Source organism: Primulina huaijiensis, chromosome 5 (assembly GCF_012295235.1).
Source record: "Primulina huaijiensis isolate GDHJ02 chromosome 5, ASM1229523v2, whole genome shotgun sequence".
Taxonomy (NCBI): Eukaryota; Viridiplantae; Streptophyta; class Magnoliopsida; order Lamiales; family Gesneriaceae; genus Primulina; species Primulina huaijiensis.
In genome coordinates, this window is record NC_133310.1 from 16,472,724 (window position 1) to 16,497,803 (window position 25,080).

Below are 25,080 nucleotides of genomic sequence, written 5' to 3' on the forward strand. Positions count from 1 at the left end.
CGAGGTTGATAATGCATACAATGAATTTAGGAATAGATATCCTGAGGCAGCGCAATTTTTGGATGAGTGAGATTCACTTGATAGATGGACTCGAGCATATTTTCCAAAGACCCGTTACTTCTAGATTACTTGAAGAAAGGAAGCTGCCAATCATTGCACTTTTAGATTCTTTGCAGAAACTGGTCTCATGTTGGTTTGCCCGATATAGCCACACATCAATTGCAAGTAACACTAATCTGACCCCTTCCATCGAGGGGATTCTTCGTAGCCGATTCACTGATCCCAGGGAATGCAAGTTTTTGAATTAGGTCGTCTGGAGTTTGATGTTAGGGGCCGTGGACATTCGACCATAGTCGACCTGGAATCAAAAAGATGCACATGTAGAGTATTTGATATTGATAGAATTCCATGTGCTCATGCCATTGCAGCCAGTTGGTTAACGAAGATTGATATATATGATCTGTGTTCAGAGTACTATTCTGCGATTTCATGGTGCATGGCTTACTCAGAGACTGTTTACCCTGTTCCGGAAGAAAATGAATGGCCACGCAACATTAATTTTCCATTGGTGTTGCCTCATTTGGTAGAGAAGAGAGTTGGTAGAAGAAAACAAAATAGAATTCCTTCTATCGGCGAATTCAGCAAAACATAGAATCATATGCTGCTGGATGGTCGACCATTAGCCTGAGGGTCGACCAAAGTTTTATTTTTGGTCGACCATTAGCCCGATGGTCGTCCATTGGATTGATGGTCGACCAATGTTTTATTTTTGGTCGACCATAAGCCCGATGGTCAACCATTACATTTATGGTCGACCATTAGCCTGATTATTATGTAAATTATTTCACGATTCATATTTTTTGAAATGTAACATCATTTTGAGACTGATTCATATGTAAATTATAACATATAACATAATTTTGAAATCGTGACACCTGTAAATTATATCATATAACATAATTATGATTTCACGATTCAAATTTTTTGAAATGTAACATCATTTTGAGATTGATTCATATGTAAATTATAACATATAATATAATTTTCAGATCGTGACATCTGTAAATTATATCTTACAACATAATTGTGATTTCAGGATTCAAATTTTTTGAAATGTAACATCATTTTGAGACTGATTCATATGTAAATTATAACATATAACATAATTTTGAGATCGTGACACCTGTAAATTATATCATATAACATAATTATGATTTTACGATTCATATTTTTTGAAATATAACATCATTTTGAGATTGATTCATATTTAAATTATAACATATAACATAATTTTCATATCGTGACACCTGTAAATTATATCTTACAACATAATTGTGATTTCAGGATTCAAATTTTTTGAAATTTAACATCATTTTGAGACTGATTCATATGTAAATTATAACATATAACATAAATTTGAGATCGTGACACATGTAAATTATAAACTCTAAACCCTAAACCTAAAGCACTGTGGTCGACCACAATGTTTTTTGGTCGACCAAAAAGCACAGACTTGGTCGACCATCCAAAAAAAAGAGTGGTCGACCATAAAAGAGAGTGGTCGACCATATTTGTATGGTCGACCAAAAAGCACAGTGTCATGTGTCATGGAGGTCGACCAAAAAACACAGTGGTCGACCAAAAAGACTGGTCGACCAAAAAACTAGAGTGGGCGAACAAAAAAATACTATAGAATTACATAACAAAACAAACAAATAACAAACAATGTGTGTCCAGTAATTGCATAAAATTGTCCTATACATCACAACAATGACCAATCATTAAGGAACATATTACAAGCTAAAAAATATCTAAACTCAGATACTAATTTTTCATCCAAAGTTAGTACTAATTGCGCACTCTTCGTAGACAAAGAGTATCCAGCAACGGCTAATACAAATGCTCCAAAATCTTCGCTGAGAAAAAAGAAAATAAAATAAAAAGTTATTATTTACTGTATAAAATCATAAAATATAATGAACTTATTATATTTTAATTAGAAAGTTGACAACTTACTGTATAATCTTGGCACTGTATTCATCATGAAGCTTTATATTCCATGGCCTCACGGGGTGTGGGTTGTTCCCGACAATGGATAGTAGACGAGCAGCGTTTATAAGTATAGGCTCTATTTCCTCATTCAGATCTTTGAAGTTGGGATCGTGCCTTCGCTACAAGTCATATATAATGCACTTATTCACCCCTGTAACGAGTTTTAGCAAAAACCAGCGCCTATCTCTGTAGACAGTGATGAGAATTCTTCGTGCCTTCTCCCACGAGATACAATGCCATTTTGGATCACTGCTTTTCACTTTCCCCACCAGATCTGTGTTGACAACATTATCTCTATCTTCGGTCAATATTGACATCGAACTGTAGAAAACTATGTCCATCAACGACACATCTGGCGACATCACTTCAGGATGTCGGATCTGCATCTCTAGCAATCCACGGAGAGCTTCTCCGAAGTGCTGAATACAACAAAACAAAAGTTTTTCAATGTTTTAAAATAAGTTCTCTACAAATTTAAAAGCATTGTAAATGCTTACAGAGAAAATGACACGCGAGTTCGCGATCGCCATGGGCCCGTAGTACGACTTCTCATATTCGGCATAAAAACCTCGAATCATACTTGGCGAACGATCGAGCATCGATGCCCTAACTCGCATTTACTTTCAGTGTCACAGTCTCCGCAAGTGGCCTCACTGCGTAAATTGATCAATTAAAACAACTTTAACGAAAATATGAATAGACAAGGTGTAGTGTAATAACCTCTCGACGTGGTCACCTCGCGACCTGACATACGCGCATCGGGAGTCACTTGAATATCTGAAAACAAAAAAGTATATTGTTTAATATACTATACATAAATATAAAATCAAAAAAGTGCCTTACCTTACCTTCCAAGGACTCCTCTGTAATGCCTGGAAGGATAGGCTCGAATATCTATTGGGTAGCTAGATTATCATCCACACCTAACAGCGTACATTAAATAAATTAAAATAATAACAACTTCAATGCAAATATGAATAGACAAGGTGCAGTGTAATAACCTCTCGACGTGGTCGCCTCGCCAACTGGATTACGCGCATCCGGAGTCGCTTGAATATCTAAAAAAAATTTTATTGTTAAATAAACTATACATAAATATAAAATCAAAAAAGTGCATTAACTCACCTTCTGAGGACTCCTCTGTAATGACTGGAAGGTAAGGCTCAAATATATGTTGTGTTTGGCTACTACTGCCAATTTCCCTAGCCAGATTATCATCCACACCTAACAACGTAAATTAAACAAATTAAAATAATAATGACAATTATATCACATAAAAATAAATATAATTAATATAATTAACTCACCAAAATCGGCCTCGGATGATTTTCTCTTCCGCCCTCTGCTATAGCCTATGCTATAATCTTTGTCTTGATGCACTAGCATGTTAGACCTCATCTCAGCAAAACCAGCTCTGATCTGTTCAGTCAAACTCGATCTCAACTCATCGAGACCAAGATTGAAACTCTATTTCAAGTCATCTAAAGCCATATTTATATTCCGGATAGACGCCCTGGTCTCAATAAATTCTGTTGACATCTTAACATGCATAGACGCAACGGAACCCTCCAAGGCAGTCAACCACCTCTCGAAACGATGCTCCAACGGTGACGGGTGGCGGGAAGGATAGAGTCCAAAGTGGACTCTAGGACCCGTACGCATAGGAGAACTAGTGCTAGAGTTGGATCAATTGAGATCACCAGAACGGGTGCCTGAAACGTCCTGAGATGCATTTGCAGAAAGCGTGTGCTGGACTGATCTACTCATATCACCATAAAAGTTGCCGGAAAAAATAGGACTCGAATGTGCAGAAGGCGTGTGCTGGACTGAGGGAGACTCCAAAGGGTGCTCGCTACATATGACTGTTTCACCTTGCCTCCAGAGCTCGAGCACCCGAGTGATGACCGCATCAGTTGCAGAATCAACAAAAATCCCGGTCGTGTAATAAGGTGAAACTAGCTCCTCAGGAGTAGGAGTCAAAAATCCAAGACAATCCTGCATATAATTAATAACAGATCATATTAATAAAAAATTAATGTCCACAGTTATTATATCAAATCAATTCATATTACTAACATCTATAGGAGAACCACCAAAGGCTGCAGCGATATCAGCGCTAGTTGTGGCACGGTTTGACGACCATGTGTTAGTCACCCACTGAAACATCCTGGGCCACATCAAACCTTCCACATCTCTTCTCCTTGCTACCTTTTGTGCCACGTTCGGGTAACATTCATAAGCAAGGATCTGTAACATAAATTTCAAACAATGTTACTAGTAGAAATAAAGATATCAAATCCATTTTAACATTCAAAAAATAATATACCTGCAGAGGTAGAACAAAACCGCCGACGAGGAAGCTGCCGTCAACTTCTTTCCGACCTTGTGCCTCGGTGAGGTAATTATATCGCTCTAAAAGGTCCTTCTTCAAACATCGGACAGCATCCCGATAGGCTACTCTACCCCAGGGATAATGGTTGAACCTATCCAAATCATCTACAAGCCTCATGAATTTAGGGTCGATCTTCATCGTCTTTTTCCTCGTCGCCTCACCAAATACGACACAACAAAAGTATAGACTAGCCATCTTTATCTTCTCCACATCTATACCAGTCTCATTATGCTCTTCGACAATAATCTTTCCCTCCAAATCACTCAAAGCAATCTCAGACTTATCGGGAAAGTGTGTGGTGCCAAATACATCTCTATCTGATAAATCTTCGGGCTCTATATCGCAATCGAGACCCGTTATTAAACAATATTCTAACAAAGAAAATCTAATCGGCCTTTTGCGCACCACCATCCACAAATCATCACTACTACTATCAACAATCTGATTTCTCATTAAATACCATATAATTTGACTGGAAATGTTAAAATCTCTATAATACCTAACCAAATTACCAAAAGCCGACTGCTCGAAAAAATGGGTTCTCTCGTCGTTGTTCAAATAGCGATGAATCTTCTCAGAAACATCTTTGTATCTCGATTAAATTGTCAATTTGCATCGAAAAATTGCATCTCTGCCAAGTTTCCTCGGCAAATAAACCTGTGACACAAAAAAAATTTAGTACAGTTAGGAAAATATAAACATGTACACGGAAATATTGATCGACCACAAATTGTCGATCATAGCCATTTGTGGTCGACCATAGGTTATGGTCGACTATAACCTATGGTCGACCAATAGATTATGGTCGACCACCTTGTTTGTATGGTCGACCATGTGGTCAAATGGTCGACCATAGGTTATGGTCGACCACAAATTGTCGACCATAACCTATGGTCCACCATTTGACCACATGGTCGACCATACAAACAAGGTAGTCGACCATAATCTATTGGCTTTTTCACTTTGATGGTCGACCATGTGAGGTCGACCATACGTTATGGTAGACCTCTCATCGTCGACCATCAAAGTAAAAAAAGAAACGGCCATTCACACGCACACAGCATACATAAATCACAAAAAACGGACAAAAACACAGAAGCAACAAATTGAAATAAACGCGAATCTTACCACATTTTCGTTTGCCATTCCTTCGATTGAGTAAGTGTCGCCTTGAGGGAAGGGTTTTTCGAGGGTTTTACGGGAACGGTCGGAGATTTTGAAATTTTTTTCGAAAAGAGCTATGGATGTTTAGTCGGGGATAATTAGCGAAAAAGGGTGTGTTTAAAGAATTTAAACTTAAAACATAGGGACATAAAGGTAATTTTAACCATGAATCCTTTTTTTCAAAAAAAAACACAATACAGTCCCTTTTTCCTAATTTCCCCTCAAATGGGGCTCAGACACAAAACAATTGGAAAAATAAATGTGCTGTTATTTCAGTCATGAAGTGCTTTCCTAGCAATGACTCGGGTCTCATGGTTTCTATGAAGGAGTGGGTATGACGGCTAGGCTCGGATCTCGCGGCTCTATCAATATTTGTAAAGACTAATTTCTGATACTTTATTCATTTCTTTGGTCGGAATGACTTTGAATTTTTGTCTATCATTCTTTATGAATCAAAAGATAAATAACTTTTATAAAATGAGGATTTTTTTAATCGAAATGCATCTATTTATTTTAGTCATTGATGTTCATAGAGAAGAATGTGACTCAATAAGTTGAATTTGGGTAGGTTGGTGTTTGATATATATTTATAGTTTAATGTAATGGTTGCATTTCTAGCTAATCCTTGGTTGGATAAATTTTGTTTTAGTTTTCATGTGTAAATTTTAATCTTGTTACTTGTTATATTTTATGATTTATGATTATATGAATATTTTTTGTTTGTAAGTATCCTCATGCACAAGGAAAAGTAATGTATCATCTTCAAGTGTAAGCTCCAATGACTTCACAGTGGAATAATACTTCGTTAATTTGGTGTTTTAATCATTAATGATACAATGACTTGATATGTTATTTTTTGTTTTGGATTTGGTTTGGTTAACCAATAAATTGTTTTAGATTATTTGTAATATAATGAGAATATGTTTTAGTTTTTAATGATTATAAACCAAGAAGTTGTTTTAATTTATTTGTAATGCGTCAAGAAGTTTTTTGAGAGTCTCCATATATTATAAAAAAAATATTTATCGCTATATCTTTTCCCGACCCGATGGGATCCCGAACATCGGGTCCCGACAATTTTCGGGTACAGGATCAGGAGAAAAAAATCTCAGTTATTATCGAGACAGAAATTGGATATGAAGGTTACGGGACGAGTCCCGACCCGATCCCACCCCTAGGAAGAATGTATAATTTCCTTTTATTTGAATTAATACTATTTCTAAAAATTCTCATATATTTAGTTTGATATGATGTTCACCTCTATGTTCATCGTTGAGGTGACCCTCACATATTTGATATGAGTGTCATCGAGTTATGAGATATCATCAAAATACTTCAGCTGACCAGAAACTAAGTTGTGCTGATATTACATTTCAACAACCTTTCACTTCTAATTTGACACATATTGTGGGGACCCGGACGCTAATCATCTTCTTAATCGTCATTGGGATAATTAGATCAATGTAATTAATATGGGTCTATAATTTTTTTATTTTTTTTATAGTGCGGAACGTAATGGAATTAATCTAATTATACATCTCAGTATAATAGTACAAGTCTTGTACAACAAACATCAAACTCAAACTAAGGTGTAACAACTAAATGTCAAGTGTTCCAAACCCTATATACATCAAAGTCCGAAGTCTCCACTCTAATCACGATCTCTCTCATCTTCTTCCTGACCCCGATCCTGTCCCACCTGTTGCCATGCACACATACAAACACGACAACAGCCGGATAATTCCGGTGAGAAATACATCCCAGTATAAATCAACAAAACATGTAATCATATAATCGATATAAAAGCATGAAACAAATATCAATCACATGTATTGAATCTGAAAACATAAATCGATATAAAACTGTAAATAACTCATGACTCTACAGCTCAGACTAGANTGACTACTCTATCACCGTCTGGCACCTCTGTCACAAGACCAATCGTCTAATCACGCTTTCTATAAATCAATAGAACAAGCATATCAATTCAAATCAATGCATATAATAATAATAAGTATGTGGTTTAGGGAAACTCAAGTTATATCTAACTCGAGTCATTCTCCCGGGTTCGACATTGACTTATACCTTTCGTTCGTAGTCTCGGTCTGAAGAAATATCAATTCTGAATTCAAGACTGTCTCTGTAAATCTGAAAGGACATATTGAGAATAATCATATCAACATTCCAGTCCCAATTCAATACTGATTCTGATCAATCTAATTTTAATTCAAATCAACGGTATAACGGCACTATCTCGTATACCCGTCCATACCATATCAACAGATAACAATTACAAATCATAACCCATATCCAGTACAATCTGTAATTCATTCATAATCCAAATCTGTCCCATTTTCAATTAATATAATCAGAAAATCATAATAATTCCAGAATCAATCCGTTTTCTGATCTAACTTCGATTCTACGGTGTCTAGTATTCCCAGAACACATAATAATGATCAAATAACAATTCTCCCAATATCATAATTTCAAATGATAACAGAACTCAATAAAATTTACGTCCAGTAGTAGCTATCGAGGAGAGGAATACGGTACCGTGTTCGGATTAAAATTCTGATAGACAGATTTGGAATAATCAAAATTCTACGGGATGAAGAAGCTTTGAAAATTTTTCAGAGAATGCACTCGGTTATCGCTGAAGGTGCTAAGGAATTGACAAAATTTATATCAAATTGCATGTGACATGTGTCCACTCAAATTTCTCTATTTGCACTTTAGTCCCTCAACTTTTCACTATTTGCACATCGGCCCCCGCTCGATCTTTTAATTCAATTTCAATCCTAATTAATTACATAAACCGTGGAATCTAATTCATCATTCCAAAATTCTTGAATTAAATAATCTCGGATTAAAATGATATAATCTCGGGCCTTACACATATCAACTGTACACTTAATGAAATATGTTAACAATACAATAAAAAATTTTATTATCATCAAAATAAGATCGTTATCATTCTATAACCCAATATATATATATTTATAATCAAAAGGGATGCCGTAGACAATTTAATATGGGAAATTGGTATTTGATACCCCAATTTCTGAGTGTGTGTATTTTATTTTGATTACTTATTCAAACACGCATGATTAAAATGTCTTTAATATTCTTTAAAAGGGTAAAAGTAAAAAATAAAAAAAACTTTGAACCACCGATTGTCTAAAAATAGCAATGTAATTAACTTTTTAAATCTTATTTTATCATATATGATTTAATATTATTTTAAAATTAGAAAAATCAAATTAATTCTTTAAAACTATCAACATCTCTGTACACACATTTCATGTATATAAATTTATATACATAATGTTAATGAATATAATATTTTATTTTTCAAATAATTAATTTAGTTACGATTTTTCATGAGAAAAAGTTTTTTTTGCAAATATTTGATTAATTATGTTTTTTTCACATACAAAGTGATGATAAACAAATTAAGAAGTTATTTATCCTCTCAACAGGAATTAGTTCAGAAAAAAAGAAAAACAAACGATGAAATATTAAAAAATAAAAAATAAAAATACTGATACATAAATGGAAATTTGCATATAAAATATAATATTCGGGTAAAATAATAATAAAAAATTGATATTCATTTCCATACCAAAACTAATCACTTTTTTAATAAAATAATAAAATAAAAATATTGATCACCCTAAAGATTATTCGAGTTGATGGAAGAGGTAGATATTTAACTAATAGTCAAGAGTTCGATTCTCTTTATTAATATCTTTTCAAACAATCTTGTCATACAGAGCTCGTCCGATATAGTTTATCTAATACACACTAAATAACAATGATTATGGTTCTCACGTAATAAAAATAATTAAAAAAAATATTGATCCATTGATTATAACATTACTAATTTCCATGAAGTACGAAAGCAGTAACTATATCTCCCAAATAAAATTTTTTAAATTCTATTTTTATTATTTATTTGAATCTATTATTTTTAATTAAGATAAAATGTAAAAATTATTTAGCTACTATTTGAAGTTAAATATATGATAATAATGTTGGCATAAATAATCTAATATGATTTAAAAAAAAGAGTTAATATATTATTTGATTGATAAATAATAGTTTGTTTGATTTGATTGATTAAATTTGAGTTTTTTAATAATTTAAAAAATATTAATAATATCATTTATTAAGAATAATATTTATATTTTTTAAAAAGAAAAACATGAATAATAATAAGTTTATAAAACAGACAACAAAAGTGCAAGTTTACAAGCACCACCATTCAATTCGAACGCAGCTTTCTCTCAAAAGCGTAATCACTTTGGCAAAATAAGAAACTTCTGCCTTGTTCGTTGTACTTATCTTTGATTCTTGAAATCACAACAGAATTTGAAGAAGAAATTCACGTAGTGGGGTGTGGTGGTGAAAGCTATGGCTTTGAATTTGGTGTCTCCAACTGAAATCAAGGCCCTCTCTTTCTTGGACTCCTCGAAATCCAATTACAACCTTAATCTCCTCAAGCTTCAAGGTATGCCATAACAGACTCCTGATTCTGTACGTATGTTTGAGTTGTTTCCTATGCTGGATGGTTTAGTTTTAAGTTGAAATTTACGATCTTTGTGTGATTTTTTGAGGAATTGCTAGTTTATAAGTTGTTTGGTTTTTTTTTTATTTGTTTAAAACTTTGTTTTGTTTTTTTTGGATTTAAGTATTGCTTTGTTTGATTCTTTGGGCTTCTTGGCTATATGGATCACCCGTTTTATCTGCAATGGAGGATGTGGTTTGTAGCTTTTGGTTACATTTTATCTCTCTAATTAAGTGGAGATTGGTCGGGCCAACGTACTGAGGGATTTGATTGGTGCAAAGTTCACTCGTGGTTATGGTAAAGATACGATCTTTTTTTGTTCATCGTTAACAACAGTTGAATCATCTTTCGCTTTTTCCTCCTCTTTTATTCTCCGGGTTGTATTTCAAATTTTACAACTTCGGTGAAATTTTTAGGTGGGGTTGTTTTTAGGAGGAAGGATGGATGCACAGTTGCTAAGAGAGTCAATTGTTCTGCTCAGCCGCCACATCCGGCCTGGCCAGGCCGGGCTGTTTTTGAGCCAGGTCGTATCAGTTGGGACGGTCCAAAGCCTATTTCAGTAGTTGGGTCGACTGGCTCCATTGGAACCCAGGTGAAATTATGAATTGTATCGCATTTAAGATGATTTGACCGATCATTGTTAGGCCTACACTACATGTGCATGCCTGTGTTGATCATGGATGTATTAGGACAGAATCTGGATTTAGAAGTTAAATGAAAGAAACATAGGGAAAAACTTTACGTTTATATATAAATTACAGATTATATATAAAGTTTGTTGTTAGTCGAGTTGGAGGGAGAAGGCAGCATTTTTTGAGCCAATGTCTTTTTAAAGAATGGTGTCTGCTCAGAAGTACCTGAATTTGAGTACGAGTTGTTTTTAGGCTATAGCTCAATGAGTTTCATCTGTATGGCGTATGATTTGAGTTTGTGCTCTGCAGACATTGGACATAGTTGCGGAAAATCCAGATAAGTTTAAGGTTGTAGCACTTGCATCTGGTTCAAATGTTACTCTTCTTGCTGATCAGGTGATTTATCCAGTAAAAACACGATTTATACCTAGGAATATGTGTGTTTTAAATCGAGTTGTCTAATCTAGCAACCTTGTCATGCAGGTAAAGACATTTAAACCTCAGCTAGTCTCGGTTCGAAATGAATCGTTAGTTGATGAGCTTAAGGAGGCTTTGGCTGGTGTCCAAGACAAACCTGAAATCATTCCTGGAGAACAGGGAGTCATAGAGGTTACTTTCTTCTGTATCATCCTTTTCTTGTAATTTTCGTAGTTATAAGATCTATTTTTAATCTAATCATTTCTTTTATAATATTCCAGGTTGTTAGACATCCAGATGCTGTTACTGGAATTGTGGGCTCTGCGGGATTAAAGGTAAACTCGAGTCAGCGAGTGCTTTTTTCTCTTGTTTTATGCATGTCCTGTTCAGTTAAAGTATTTCAAAAACTGGGAATCTCATCACAACTTTCTACGCTTCAAACACAATGCCAATAAGCATGATGGTCGAACCAGGGGAAGCCTCTAGAAGTTAGTCGAGAGAGTATGACTTAATAAATTATAATGTTCAAAAAATACGTTCTTGAAAATATTGCATAAATTTTTATTTTTGTCAATGCTTTCTAATTTTGAGCTCCGGATTATTTGACAAAAATTTTGTTGGACAATGACATTTTTACTAATTTTTTTGCGTGAAAAGTTTTCAAGTTAATGAACTAGAAATCTCCTTACCATTTATTTTGTATTTGACTTTGCAGCCTACAGTAGCTGCTATTGAAGCTGGAAAAGACATCGCATTGGCCAATAAAGAGACACTGATTGCTGGAGGCCCTTTTGTCCTCCCGCTTGCGCACAAGCATAACGTTAAGATTCTTCCTGCTGATTCTGAACATTCTGCCATATTTCAGGTAATAAATTACTTACGTAGTCCAAAATTCTGTGATATTAAACAGGCGGAACTGATTTAGTGGTAAGAGATGCTTGATCATATTACTTTTCTTTCTTATCCATTTTTATTTAGTGTAAAGTTACTGCCACTTTGCCGATTCTAAAGAATAAGGTGTATATATTTTTCATTGTATTCAAGGCTTGCCGGATAGGGTGCTCTCAGGCGCATCATCTTGACAGCATCAGGTGGCGCTTTCAGGTATGAAATTTTGTCCATAAAGAGAGTTTTTAGAAAATTCCTAGCTGTGGTAGATTTTTCATTTATTTTCCTTGCCCTGTTTCCTCTCTTGAAACACACTCGAGTTAACTCGTATTTACATTTCTCATTTTTCTAACATGTTTCTCCAGTTCAACTTTTTATACCAGAATTTATAACATATGATGGTGCTATTGACAGAGATTGGCCGGTGGATAAATTGAAGGAAGTGAAAGTAGCAGACGCTTTAAAACATCCTAACTGGAATATGGGAAAAAAGATTACGGTTGACTCAGCTACACTTTTTAATAAGGTATTTTCCATTGGTTTGTGTTCAAGCCTTGATAACCGAAGCCAAACAAAACAACTATGGGTTTAGATTTTAGAGCAACCGATATCTTTCGTGGGGAGAAATAATTATCTCAATTATTTTGTTTAGCTGACTCAATAGCACATCGATCAAAAGACGGCATTTTGGTTGATGTACATTTGAAAAAAATTTGAGTTGGACTGTTATTAATATTTATAGTTTCTATCTTAAGATGGTCAATCACGGTGATTGTAGATCTCCTGTTCCGGACAGGTTCTTCTCTTGATTCTTCTAGGAGCATATCTCAGATGGACCCTGAAGAAATAGCCAAGCTAGTCAATAACCTCAAATTCTCTCAAGATAAAAACAAAGCTCCTGTGATTTTATCGTCGGATCTAGCTTCTTTGGGTCGACAAAGGCAGGAATCGTGCTTGATTGGAAAAGTTTTCTCTTCTAAAGCGGTAAATCGAGAAACTTTTCGTACTAATATGCCTCGTATACTTCAAGCTAAGAAATATGTTGCTGTTGAGATGGTGGGTGAGAATCTATTCTCCTTGGATTTCAAACAAACAAAGGGCCTTGCACGACGGACCGTGGAATTTCTTTAAGGATCTGGTCTTGTTTGCAGAACCAAGAGGGCTACAAAATCTTAATGATATAGAGTTTACAGAAGTTCCCCTTTGGATCCAACTCCATAATCTTCCCCTTGCTTTTATGCAACTTTCTATTTAGCGGAATCTAGGTGAAAAGTTAGGGAAGGTACGTGAACATCAAAGTTGGTAGTGTTGAACAGTTTCAGGGACAAGAGAGACTAGTTATTATTATATCTACAGGTATATGGGTGAAACTAGAAGACTCGCAGGAGGAATCATGTATCCTTATTCTTTACGAGAGATTACCGAATTTCTGTTATGCTTGTGGTCGGGTAGGTCATGTTGTTCGAGCTTGTGAGGATAATATGGTGGAGAAATCTTCCTTGCAGTTTGATGGTTGGTTGAGGGCTCCTGCAGCAGCAATGGGACGTAGACCAAGACATTCGAGAAATCATAATTTGGAGACCAGTGAACCATCTGAGCAGGGGGAGCTACTGAGTCTCCGGTTCAATCTAATCCTGAAAATACTTCTCGTTCAGTAGAGAATCTTCTATTGAATTCGGAAGAAAAGGACCAAGATATGCTTCGAGAGGGAGATGGTGGAGCAGTGTTCGTTCCGAATCAGTCATTATCAACAGCCCTTATCATTAAAGACAATATTGATTCAATGGAGGCGGGAGTATTGGTCAATGCAGATGATGTAACCCACAAGGGTGAATCAGCAGGTTTCTCAGAAATCAATTTGATAAATAAAGGAAAAGCTAAGATTATTTCTAATGAGGGCATGAATCTGGGAATGACACAAAAGGGTAACAAAAAATGGAAAAGACTGGCTAGAGGGGATTTATCGAGATTTCCGGATAATGCAACAGGGATCATTATAAAATAAGAAGGAAAAAGAATCAGAGAACAAGCTGAACTTGTTAGAGATCCCGCTAAGAAGGCCAAAATTATCTCCGAGGTAAGTAATGCAAATGAATCTAACTAATCTGGCAGTGGCTGCTTAGCAGTCCCGCCAATCATTATGAATTGCTTTGTTTGGAATGCACGTGGGCTTGGGAACCCAAGTGCATGCAGAGAGTTACGGCGCCCATCTTTATTATTTATATGTGAAACTAAGCTATATAAGCATCAATATGAAGAGTGGAGGAGATATTTTAAATTCAAAGGAATTTTTCCAGTTGATTGTGAAGGGAAAAGAGGGGGTTTGGTTTTGTTGTGGAAAGAGCCATATGAGATTAAAATCACTTAATTTTCAACGGGTCATATTGATTGTATTGTACTACATGACCACAAGACTTGGGGTTTACTGGTTTTTATGGTAGCCCTATTCCAGCATCAAGACATATATCATGGAAACTTCTTAAAAGATTGTATGATCTACATGAAGTTCAGAAGCTACCTTGGCTCGTGGAGGGAGAGTTTAATGAGATTCTCTTTGAGAGTGAAAAAAGTGGGGGCTCACTTAGATCTTTGGCTCAAATGCCAGATTTCAACGAGGTGATTAATTCATGTGGCCTAAATGATCTGAATTTCAAAGGCGATCAATTTACTTGATGTAACCGAAGGTTCAATGCAGAGATTATCTTTGAGAGACTAGACAGATTCTTTTGCAATCTTGAATGGCACAATCTTTTTCCAATGGCTGAAGTGCACCACCTGGACTTCTTTAGGTCAGACCACCGACTTATCTCAATCTCTATGAAGTCGGGGTGTGAAACAATCTTCAAGAAAGGACCGAAAAGTTTTATGTTTGAGCACAAATGGATGCTAGAAGAGGATTTTAAGGAGATTATGCAGCAATGATTACCAAGTAACAACCAGGTTGATCTACCGAAGAAATTAACTATGTTCAGCGAGTTACTTCAAAAATGGGCTGGATCCAGATTCTCTCACTTACCAAGACAGATCGAATCGTTGCGCAAAGAGCTGGCCAGTTTATTGACTCCTGATAATGTTGTAGATAAGGCGGGCAGAATAGCTGAATTAGAAGGTAATATCGAGAAGCTGACATGTCAAGAGGAAATGCACTGTAAACAAAGGGCTAGGACAAATTGGTTGGCTCAGGGAGATGGCAACACTAAGTTTTTTCACTCTTATGCATCTGAAAGGAAAAGAATCAATCATATCAATGGGATTTTTGATGAATGTGGGAATTGGTGCTCGAAAAATGAAGACATCGCAGAGATTTTCTTGAAATACTATGCTACCATATTCACCTCTTCCAATCCAACGAATCATGATATTGAGGAAGCTAATATTAATATGGGGCCGATTGTGGATCATAATATGAATGGTACTCTTTGTGATCCATACACTGCCATGGAAGTCAAGAAAGCTTTGTTTGACATGCATCCTTCTAAAGCCCCGGGGAATGATGGTTTTACTGCTCTTTTCTTTCAGAAAAATTGGGATATTGTGGGTGATGAAGTTACAGAGGCTATTCTCAACATTTTTGAATGAAAACGGTGATTTATCATCTTGGAACTCAACTGTCATTGTTCTCATCCCTAAAGTGCTGGAGACATCAATACCGAAGGACTTTCGTCCTATTAGTCTGTGCAACACATGCTACAAAATTGTTTCTCGTACAATCACAAACAGATTAACGCCAATCTTATCCATAGCTATTGATCAATTCCAAAGTGCATTTGTCTCGGGTCGTTTAATTACTGATAATGTTATTATTGGATTTGAATGTATGCATTGGATTCTCAATAACAGGAAAGCCAAGAAGGGATTTGGAGCTTTGAATTTAGACATGAGCAAAGCATATGACCGCGTAGAATGGAGATACTTGGAAGCCATCATGCTGAAGTTAGGCTTCGCTGCGAGTTTTGTAAGGCTGATCTTAAAATGTATATCTATTGTCTCTTATTCATTCCGTGTTAATCACAATACTTATGGTAAGCTGATCCCAAAGCGTTGTATTCGTCAAGGTGATCTTTTATCTCCATATCTATTTGCTTTATGTGCTCAAGGACTTTCGGCCATATTATCTCGTGCGGTGCGAAAGAAACTGTTTCAAGGAGTTAAAATTGCCCATAATTGTCAAGAAATATCTCACTTATTGTTTGCAGATGATAGCTTAATCTTCTTTCATGCTATGGAAACAGAGTGCGTACAGCTTCGAAGATGTTTGACAGTTTATGAAAGAGCTTCTGGCCAAACAGTAAATTATGATAAATCGGCCCTCACCTTCAGTCCGAGTGTTTCTTCGGATACTATAAATGCAATCCAGACTATCTTCTCTATACCGGTGGTTCAAGGCCATGAAATTTATTTGGGCCTTCCTACGTTCTCTCTTCGTAGTAAGCGCATTCAATTCTCTAATCTTCGTGAAAGACTTATCAAAAAGATCAATGGCTGGGCATCACCGTTTTTCTCTGCTGGAGGAAAAGAAACTCTGATTAAATCAATATTGCAAGCCATATCCTCTTATGCAATGTCTTGCTTTAAGCTACCTATTTCATTATGCCATGAACTGGAGCAGTTGTGCACTAAATTCTGGTGGAATAAAAAAACCGATGGAGAGGGAATGCATTGGGCTAGCTGGAGGAAATTATGTAGGCCGAAGTAATATGGAGGTATGGGGTTTCATAATCTCTCTGAATTTAATCGTGCTCTTCTTGCTAAACAGGTATGGAAAATTATTACGGAGCCTTTCTCGCTTATGGCACAAACGCTCAAATCTCGATTTTTTAAAGATTGTGACATTATGGATGCTAATTTAGGATCGAATCCATCCTACATATGGCGATCGATCCTTTGGAGTCGAGATCTTATTCAAAAAAGAGTAATGTGGAGGGTGGGGAATGGATCCCACATAGGGTCAAGTGGTCTGAGTAAGGTTCAAGAACTTATTTCATATGACAGAACGTGGAATGAAGTTGAGGTACGCTCGAGATTTCCTTCGTTCGAAGCAGAATGTATTCTTGATATACCTCTGAGAAATCAGCACACTGAAGATGATAGATTCTGGAAGTGGGGAAAGAAAGGCAAGTACACAGTTAAATCGGGCTACCTGGCTCAAATTGGATGCTTTGATCCACATGAATCTCTATCGGCATTCTCGTTGGAAAAGTGGTGGAAAAAGATTTGGCAGCTAAACATCTCACAAAAAGTTCGAATATTTTTTTGGCGTGCGAGCAATGAATTAATTCCCACTGAACTGAACTTGTTTAGAAGACATTTACATGCCAATGGATGCTGTTTTTATTGTAGCTCTTCGAATGCTTCAACAAGCCATTGTCTAATCTTTTGCGCCCTTGTAAGGCATATCTATAAAGGTACGCTTTTTTAGCCATATCTAAAGAAATGTGGTGTGCTGTCTTTTATATCATGTGGGTTGTGCCTAATGGATCAAGTTTCACCTGTTGATTTTGAATTGTTTGCAATGCTTGCTTGGGCAATTTGGAAAGAGATTTGTATTTTAAAACATAATAGTCATACTCCCAACAAATGTATTAAAGTTGAGTGGGTAATGTCATATCTTGAGCAATTTAGAACAGCTAGATGTGCTTGAAATTTGGCTTCAGGGGAGGTGCAGAGTAGCAGGGATATGAGGTGGGTGCTTCCTCCGTTGGGGCAGTGGCGACTTGATGTCGATGCTGGGTTTAATGATACTGTTGGTAAATATAGTGTGGGTGCTGTGATTCGAAATCATTGTAGAATTATTTTTGCTGCCTCAGCCATAAGCATACGTAAACCAGGATCAGTGTTGGAGGCAGAGCTCTCGGCTATCCATTTTGGTTTGATGCTTGCTGTGAGAGGTAACTTTTCTGATGTTTGGGTCTTCTCGGACTCCTGTAATGCTGTTAAAGAGGTGACGTCGAAGTCTGAGGCTCGCAACCATCAAGAACTGTTAGTCTAACATACTGGATATCTTAACTTCTGGTAGATTTAAAAAGTTAGATCATGTTAGTAGAAATGCAAACAAGTTAGCGCACTGTTTAGCGCATTTTGCTTTATCTCATCATTCTCGTTCATGTTGGATGGAGGGTTTTTACCCATCGTGGTTGATGGATGTAGCTACTGTTGATTTAATTAATTCATAATATTTGATTTCCCCTCAAAAAAAAATATATATTATAGTTTCTGGTACAGCTGCAAAAGACTGAAATCTTTTCTTGGCTTTGAGTGATTTATTTTGTCATTGCAGGGTCTAGAGGTCATCGAAGCTCACTATCTATATGGGGCCGATTATGATGACATTGAGATCGTTATTTTTCCCCAATCAATCATACATTCAATGGTTGAGACACAGGTTGATTTGTTGTTCCCTTACCACTTACTAAAGCTCACTTTGATTCCTTTTTTGCTCAATATTCTGAATTTGCTCTTGTTTTCCCTATTCAGGATTCATCAATATTGGCACAACTGGGGTGGCCTGATATGCGTTTGCCTATTCTATATACCCTATCTTGGCCAGACAGAATCTATTGTTCCGAGATTACGTGGCCTCGTCTTGATCTCTGCAAGTAATGACCACAACCTTGCACAAAGATTTTATGACTTGCTGAGTAATTTGTGGTACATGTGTATTATTACTATGGTAATAACTGAAATGAGAATTTGTTGGTTCAGGCTTGGGTCTCTTACATTCAAGAGTCCCGACAATGTTAAGTATCCATCCATGGATCTTGCATATGCTGCTGGACGAGCGGGAGAAACCATGACTGGTGTTCTTAGTGCTGCAAATGAGAAAGCTGTGGAAATGTTCATCGACGAGAAGTAAGTGTTCACTTTAATTAGTTTTCATTAATATCTAATTGTCTCAAAGCAAATTATGATCCTAGACAAGGTTATTCTCCCAACTACTAAGGGTGTCATCAAGTATTAATCAATCCTGAATGGAGGTTGCCAATTTACCTATAGTTTGTATGAGTGTTCCGTTCGAACTGTTGTTTGGTTCATGAGCGTTAAGAGATGGTAGATTTTGTCGCCCTCACTGTCCCAGGTCTCGGCTTTTGTCACTTTATTGTGTTTCATCATTTTACTGATCTACTCGATTGTGATTCAAGATTCCATTTCATATCACAGGTTTTACTTGGCAACCACATGTGGCATTGTTTTTACCATGTTATCGCCTCGGTGTTACAGCAAACGACCTTTTGTCCATGTGGCAGGATTACTTACCTGGACATATTCAAAGTTGTGGAGCTGACATGCGATAAACACCAGGAAGAATTGATGTCTTCACCCTCTCTCGAAGAAATCATACACTACGAGTTGTGGGCACGGGACTATGCAGCCAGTTTGCAGCCATCAGCCGGTCTGACACCGGCTCTAGTATGAGCGTCTCAAGGGGACGAGAAGCTGCTGTTATATACGATGGCGAAAACTGAATATTTGAGCAGTTATCTGAAAATGGTTTGTCCCTATTTACGTAGTGTCATGAAATCACATCAATGAAGAGTAGAATACATGCTCCAGAGAGTTTTGGGGCATAACAAGGACTCTAGCTAACCGGTTGGGCATATCACCCTCTCTTCAAATTGGAAAATTTTTAAATTATCAAATATATTTTTACAATGTATGTTTCTTTCCAATTAAATTTATGGATTTGTCAAATGTATATACGGAAGTTCGACGTAAATTATATTATAATAACAAAGTATGAGTATATTATGCATATGCATGCTAACTATATAGATGTTCCAATCAGATTGTGGAAGAAAGTTGGTATGAAAAACATACATATAATAAATGAATGTATATAGAAAATCAGTTTGACTGTTTCTTTTTTTTTAATTTTTTCAACTAAATTAATGTCTAAAATAATATATTAATTGATTTACACAAATATATAATATATAACCAAACAAAAAGGCGAGGAAAATTTCACCATATACATTCATGTCTAAAATAATATATTAATTTATTAACATTCAATATTAACATCATTATCATTATACTATTATTATAATCATCTTAGGCTTGGAATAAAATTGAATCAGATATGTGGTATTATTTTAACAAATTTTCTTTAGTGGCTTTCGCACACATGGAGTTTATTGGTTTCCAGCCGATATACCAATTTCAACAAAAAATGAGTTAAGAAAAGGAAGACATTTAAATTTCAGAATAATAATGAATATAAGGTTTTTTTTTGGAACTTTTACAAAACATAAAAGTATTTATTAAAGATATACCAAAGAAATTAAACAACAGAGGATTTTACCGAGATCCCGTAGAAATATAAATTCATAAAATCACCCATAAACGTCTTAAACGCCATTACTCAGCTAAACAGGCTGAAGGGCTACAACATGAATTTATTATTTATATTATTATTCATACTATTATTACATGAATAATAATTAGTATAAGTAATATTTCATAAAGTTAAGGCTTGTGTCTTTTTGGTATTTATCTTGACAACAATTTTAAAATTCATTATCTTATTTTATCCAAATAATTCAACAATTGTATACACGAGGCACTTAATTATGCTCTATGTTTGCCCACCATGTTTTGTAAAAGCTCATCCGAATTCCACTTGCTTTTGCTCTCTGTCTAATGTTTTTTCCAATAAATTATTAGTAAAAATAAGGTTTTTATACGTCTGCCTACAAGATGAATTAAGATAATTTAAATTTTTTTTTGAAAAAAAACATATAAATTTATCCACGAAAAAGTACATCTAATCGTCGATAAATTCGATTAAAACAATGATAGATCTAACGTTTCATGTGTTGTCACAGATCGATAATGATCAAGTCCATATGGCCTTACCTGAAAGGTATGACCAGATTTTCTCTAATTGTATTTCCTAATACTATGTGACAGAATTTTTCCTAGTTAAAAGGAAAATCCTAATAAAAAGGTAAGATCGAATTATCCCTAACTCTATTGTCCCTTTTACATTATTGAGCCCTATTTGAATGGACTGGGATCTAGAACATGTAAAGTTCCTCTCAATGAAAATTCATAGCTGTGCCCTCCAAGTTTTGTTTTGTTCTATGATTAACTTAGTTGTAAGCAAGAAAAAACATTTGGATGTTGATTAATTTGTTTTTTATATATAAAAAATTTTCTTATTTTGTTTTGTAAATTAATTTCATATTATTTTTCTACGACATTTATATACTTATAATTAAAATATTTAAGATTTAATTCATTTGTTCTTGCACTTTTTCATTGGTTAGTAGCCTAGTAGGTAAAGTTTGAGGGATGGGATATTAGATTGACGTTTAGCTAACTTTATTTCAAAATAAACTAAAATCTTGAAAATTATAGATCCCAAAATGGATGGTAGTCTTCTTTCAAAAAGTACTCGAATATGCTGTATTTACTTTTGAAATATTAATTATCTCCTCAAAAGACATTCATTAACTTTTTATAATAAATAAATAATAATAATAATAATAATAATAATAATAATAATAATTAGAAACAAGAAAATCAATTCAGAAATAGAAAAAGTTGGAAGACATTGTTTTCCAAAAGTAGGGTTTTGTTTCAAGTTGAAATAGCAATTAGGTTGGTTTTCCGTTTGAAACTTACAATTTTTGTTCAAAATCGAATCGACATATACATACAAATAGCTAGGTTGTGTTAAGAAATCGAAACTTTTTAAATTAATTTTAATAATGTGAGATTTTTTAAACGAAAAAAAATCTTTTTCGCTCCGTTTAACCTTATGAAATCGCATCCACCAAAATCTAGGATTTTGCTTCCAACGAAACAGAAATGCAGCACAAATCTTACCGATCCTCTTAAGATTATGACAGGGAATTTTCGTAAATAAAGTAGGGCATTATTTGTATGTAATAATTAATAATTCCCATATATGATCGCCATAAAAAAACATGTGATATGGAAAAAAGTGGTCTAGCTAGCTAGCTACTTTCCCTTTTTCCCACGATGTGTGGGTGCTTTTGCTTTGGAATTGGACTGCAAAATTTGACATAAAGGCCATCCCACAATAACGCCAGGGCCATAAGATTGCCAATTCCATCTTCTTGCCAACTCACTATTATAGTTTTCAACGAAACTTTGGTGTTTTCAAAACGTTGAAAATTAAGATTGGAGTACTTTTTTCGTACTTAAAAGCGAATCGGAAGTTTAAAATTTTCATTCTGAAATTCAAAACGTGTCTTGGACATTGTTTTTAAAAACATTAGTAGGATGTTTATAATATTTATTTTTGTGTTCTAAACATTGAACATCAAACTATTTCGGATTTTAAGTTAAGATAGTCTTTATTATAAATCTCTTTGAACATATTTTCTTCTTTGTTCGATCGTCAAATAAGTTCAACGATCAGAGACCGAATTCTTATATAGATTGCATTAGAGATCTAAACAATTTAGCGTCGAAATGGGATTGCCGGAATTTACGAATTCGGCGGTGTTGCAGCGATGTTAAGGTGACGACGTGGTGGAAGAGGGTGATCGAATTTTTTCTTATGAAACTTAAGGGGTGGTCGAAATTTGATTCTAGGAGATGAGGGAGAATTGTGTGCATTTTTCTTGTATAACTATATATTTCATGTTTTCAACCTTTGATAATCATTATCTAATTTCTTAATTAATTGTAAATTAATTAATCAATTCTAGATCCCTCTAGAATATTTCATGATAAACATGTACATATAATAGTCACAAACACTAACATTATTATTTAATTAGTAGATTCTAAATTTACTAAATAAATAATTATGAATTCATTATAACCTCGATCGACGATCAGACTGGGCTGATGTATTGAGTGTACAAATTTTGTTAATATAATGAAAATTGAAAATTTCGAAGGACAAAATTTTCACTTATCCATTTTTTGCAGCTGTCAGCTTTGTGAACTCTTTTACTAAAACTTGCAGTTCCACTCTCCTCTGTTAATTTGCAATTAATCTAATTTTCACAACTTCAATTACATGGAATCCACTTATAAACTCTTTTATAAGCAATCTGTTTGATTTCCATCAAACTACTGTCCACAAATTCAACTCTTTAAATTTGACTATCTCGACGGGACCATAGAATCCGATTTTTTATCTGATCTTTAATAGTTCAGGGATACAGTTTCACAACTACATTATGATTCAAAATAACATTTATTCTTATACATTCTCATCAGAACATGGTAAGATCATCTAGTAGCATCGTCCCATGATCTCTTAGGTATTACTGGTAGTTTCTGCAGGAACCTTAAGTAATGATTAGTGTACAGTAGAGTCCCTTTAACTCATATATCGCGATCGAATCTGCAACCATTGGTATATCGGTAGTTACAAATGAATTCGATAACGATGTGATGTATATTTGAGTAATTATAGTGACATAGTATGTGCTAGTAGGAAAACACTTTCCCTAAAGCACATGTCTTGCTCTTGCCAAAGACTCCTTGCACTATTAACTCATCAGATCACATAGGATATCTTCACCCATAGGCAAATAGTGAATCAACGACTATAATGCATTGACTCCTACGTATTCGAAACTACACCCAACCTCGCCACCTAATGACCCTCAATGGACTCAGTAAACGAATCAAAGTGCAGTGCTAGTAGGCATAGCCTCCATGTTGTCCTGGATCAATGACTGATGATATACAACCATAAATGCATACTTTTCCACTCAATAAGTGATAAACACTTGGAAATTCCAAGGGAGAGTTGTTTCGTGCATCATCTGATGATCAGTCGTCTGTATGAATGGACATCTTCATGCTCTTACCAATGAAACACGACGTTTACATCACAGATGCTAGTCTCAAGCTCAAACGACTTTTATCTTTATTTTAGACGGCTGATTCAATTAGGAACCTGTTTAGAATATACGATATACTTCCTAATAAGTTTCGTGATTGTGAGGCAGAACTCGTGATACTTATTATATATTCAAGAGCTTATCTATGCAGCTTGCATTAGTAAACGCTATAAATTAAATGTCTCAATTGGATAAAACCGTAAAATATTATTAAAATAAATATTATTTTTACATAAGAGTCAATAAATCTCAAGCCACAAGTTAGCTCGCTGGACACCTAATCTAACAATAAGGTTGCATCACCATCCCTAGAAGTGTTCTTGCTCCTCGTCTTCAACTTGTTCTTTACTCAAATCTGGGTGGGAGTGTAAATGGTGAGTTTTTTTCTAAATACTCAGCAAGTGAGGGTCGATCAGACACGAAATAACAAGATATATAATCTTTAACAATATGCAAGATGATTAATCAAATGGTACAAAGAACAAATCTTTCAAAGATTACCAAAAATGATATCATCGTATCAAAATAATACATATATGTATATATAACACTGAAATTTGTTGGAACATTTTATGTTTGCAATCTTTACTTGATTTTGATGTTAACAAAACTTGTTATTTGATTTCTAATAATCTACCTTAAGTGCGCAGAAAACTGGAACTGAAATAATCAGTTGACAGCCCAAATTGAAGACTATCGGATACGCCAACTGAACGCACCAATTGATCTTATGAACTGAACAAAATCCAACTGATGTATCTTAAATCAGTTCAACTGACTAATCAACTAAAAGGTAGTTCAGCAAGAAACCTTCAGAAGCCAGGCCAGCTGATGAAGTGTTCAACTGATGAAAAGCCCAGCTAATCAGTTCAACTGAACCAGTGAAATCAGCTCAACTGACGAGCCAACTGATCTCACATCTTCAACTACAGACCAGTTCATTTAACCAGTTCAAAAATTCAGTTAGGAGCGATCAAGTTGTGGAACACGACAGTCAACATTATTGGAATCCAACTGTGCGCAAAGTACATAAACTTTTGTCCAGTCAAAGGACAATAATGTGAAAGGAGATCGGTTACGGTGACCGGATACACAACGGAAGTTTCAAAATTATTTTCATAGCATGAAAACCGA

The 25,080-nt window shown here is 35.2% G+C and overlaps 1 protein-coding gene and 1 pseudogene across 1 annotated transcript; both read left to right on the forward strand.

Annotated features, from left to right (window-relative positions):
• Nucleotides 1-289: 289 nt before the first annotated feature.
• LOC140977681 (uncharacterized) lies at nt 290-652 on the forward strand. The gene has a single exon (XM_073442426.1). The coding sequence runs from the start codon at nt 290-292 to the stop codon at nt 650-652; it is 363 nt and encodes a 120-aa protein (XP_073298527.1).
• Nucleotides 653-9,847: 9,195 nt separating this feature from the next.
• LOC140976695 (1-deoxy-D-xylulose 5-phosphate reductoisomerase, chloroplastic-like) lies at nt 9,848-19,662 on the forward strand (annotated as a pseudogene).
• Nucleotides 19,663-25,080: the final 5,418 nt, after the last annotated feature.

Bases quoted from the DNA above. Each gene is read 5' to 3' on its own strand.
- LOC140977681 (XM_073442426.1), top strand. From the start codon at position 290: ATGCAAGTTTTTGAATTAGGTCGTCTGGAGTTTGATGTTAGGGGCCGT.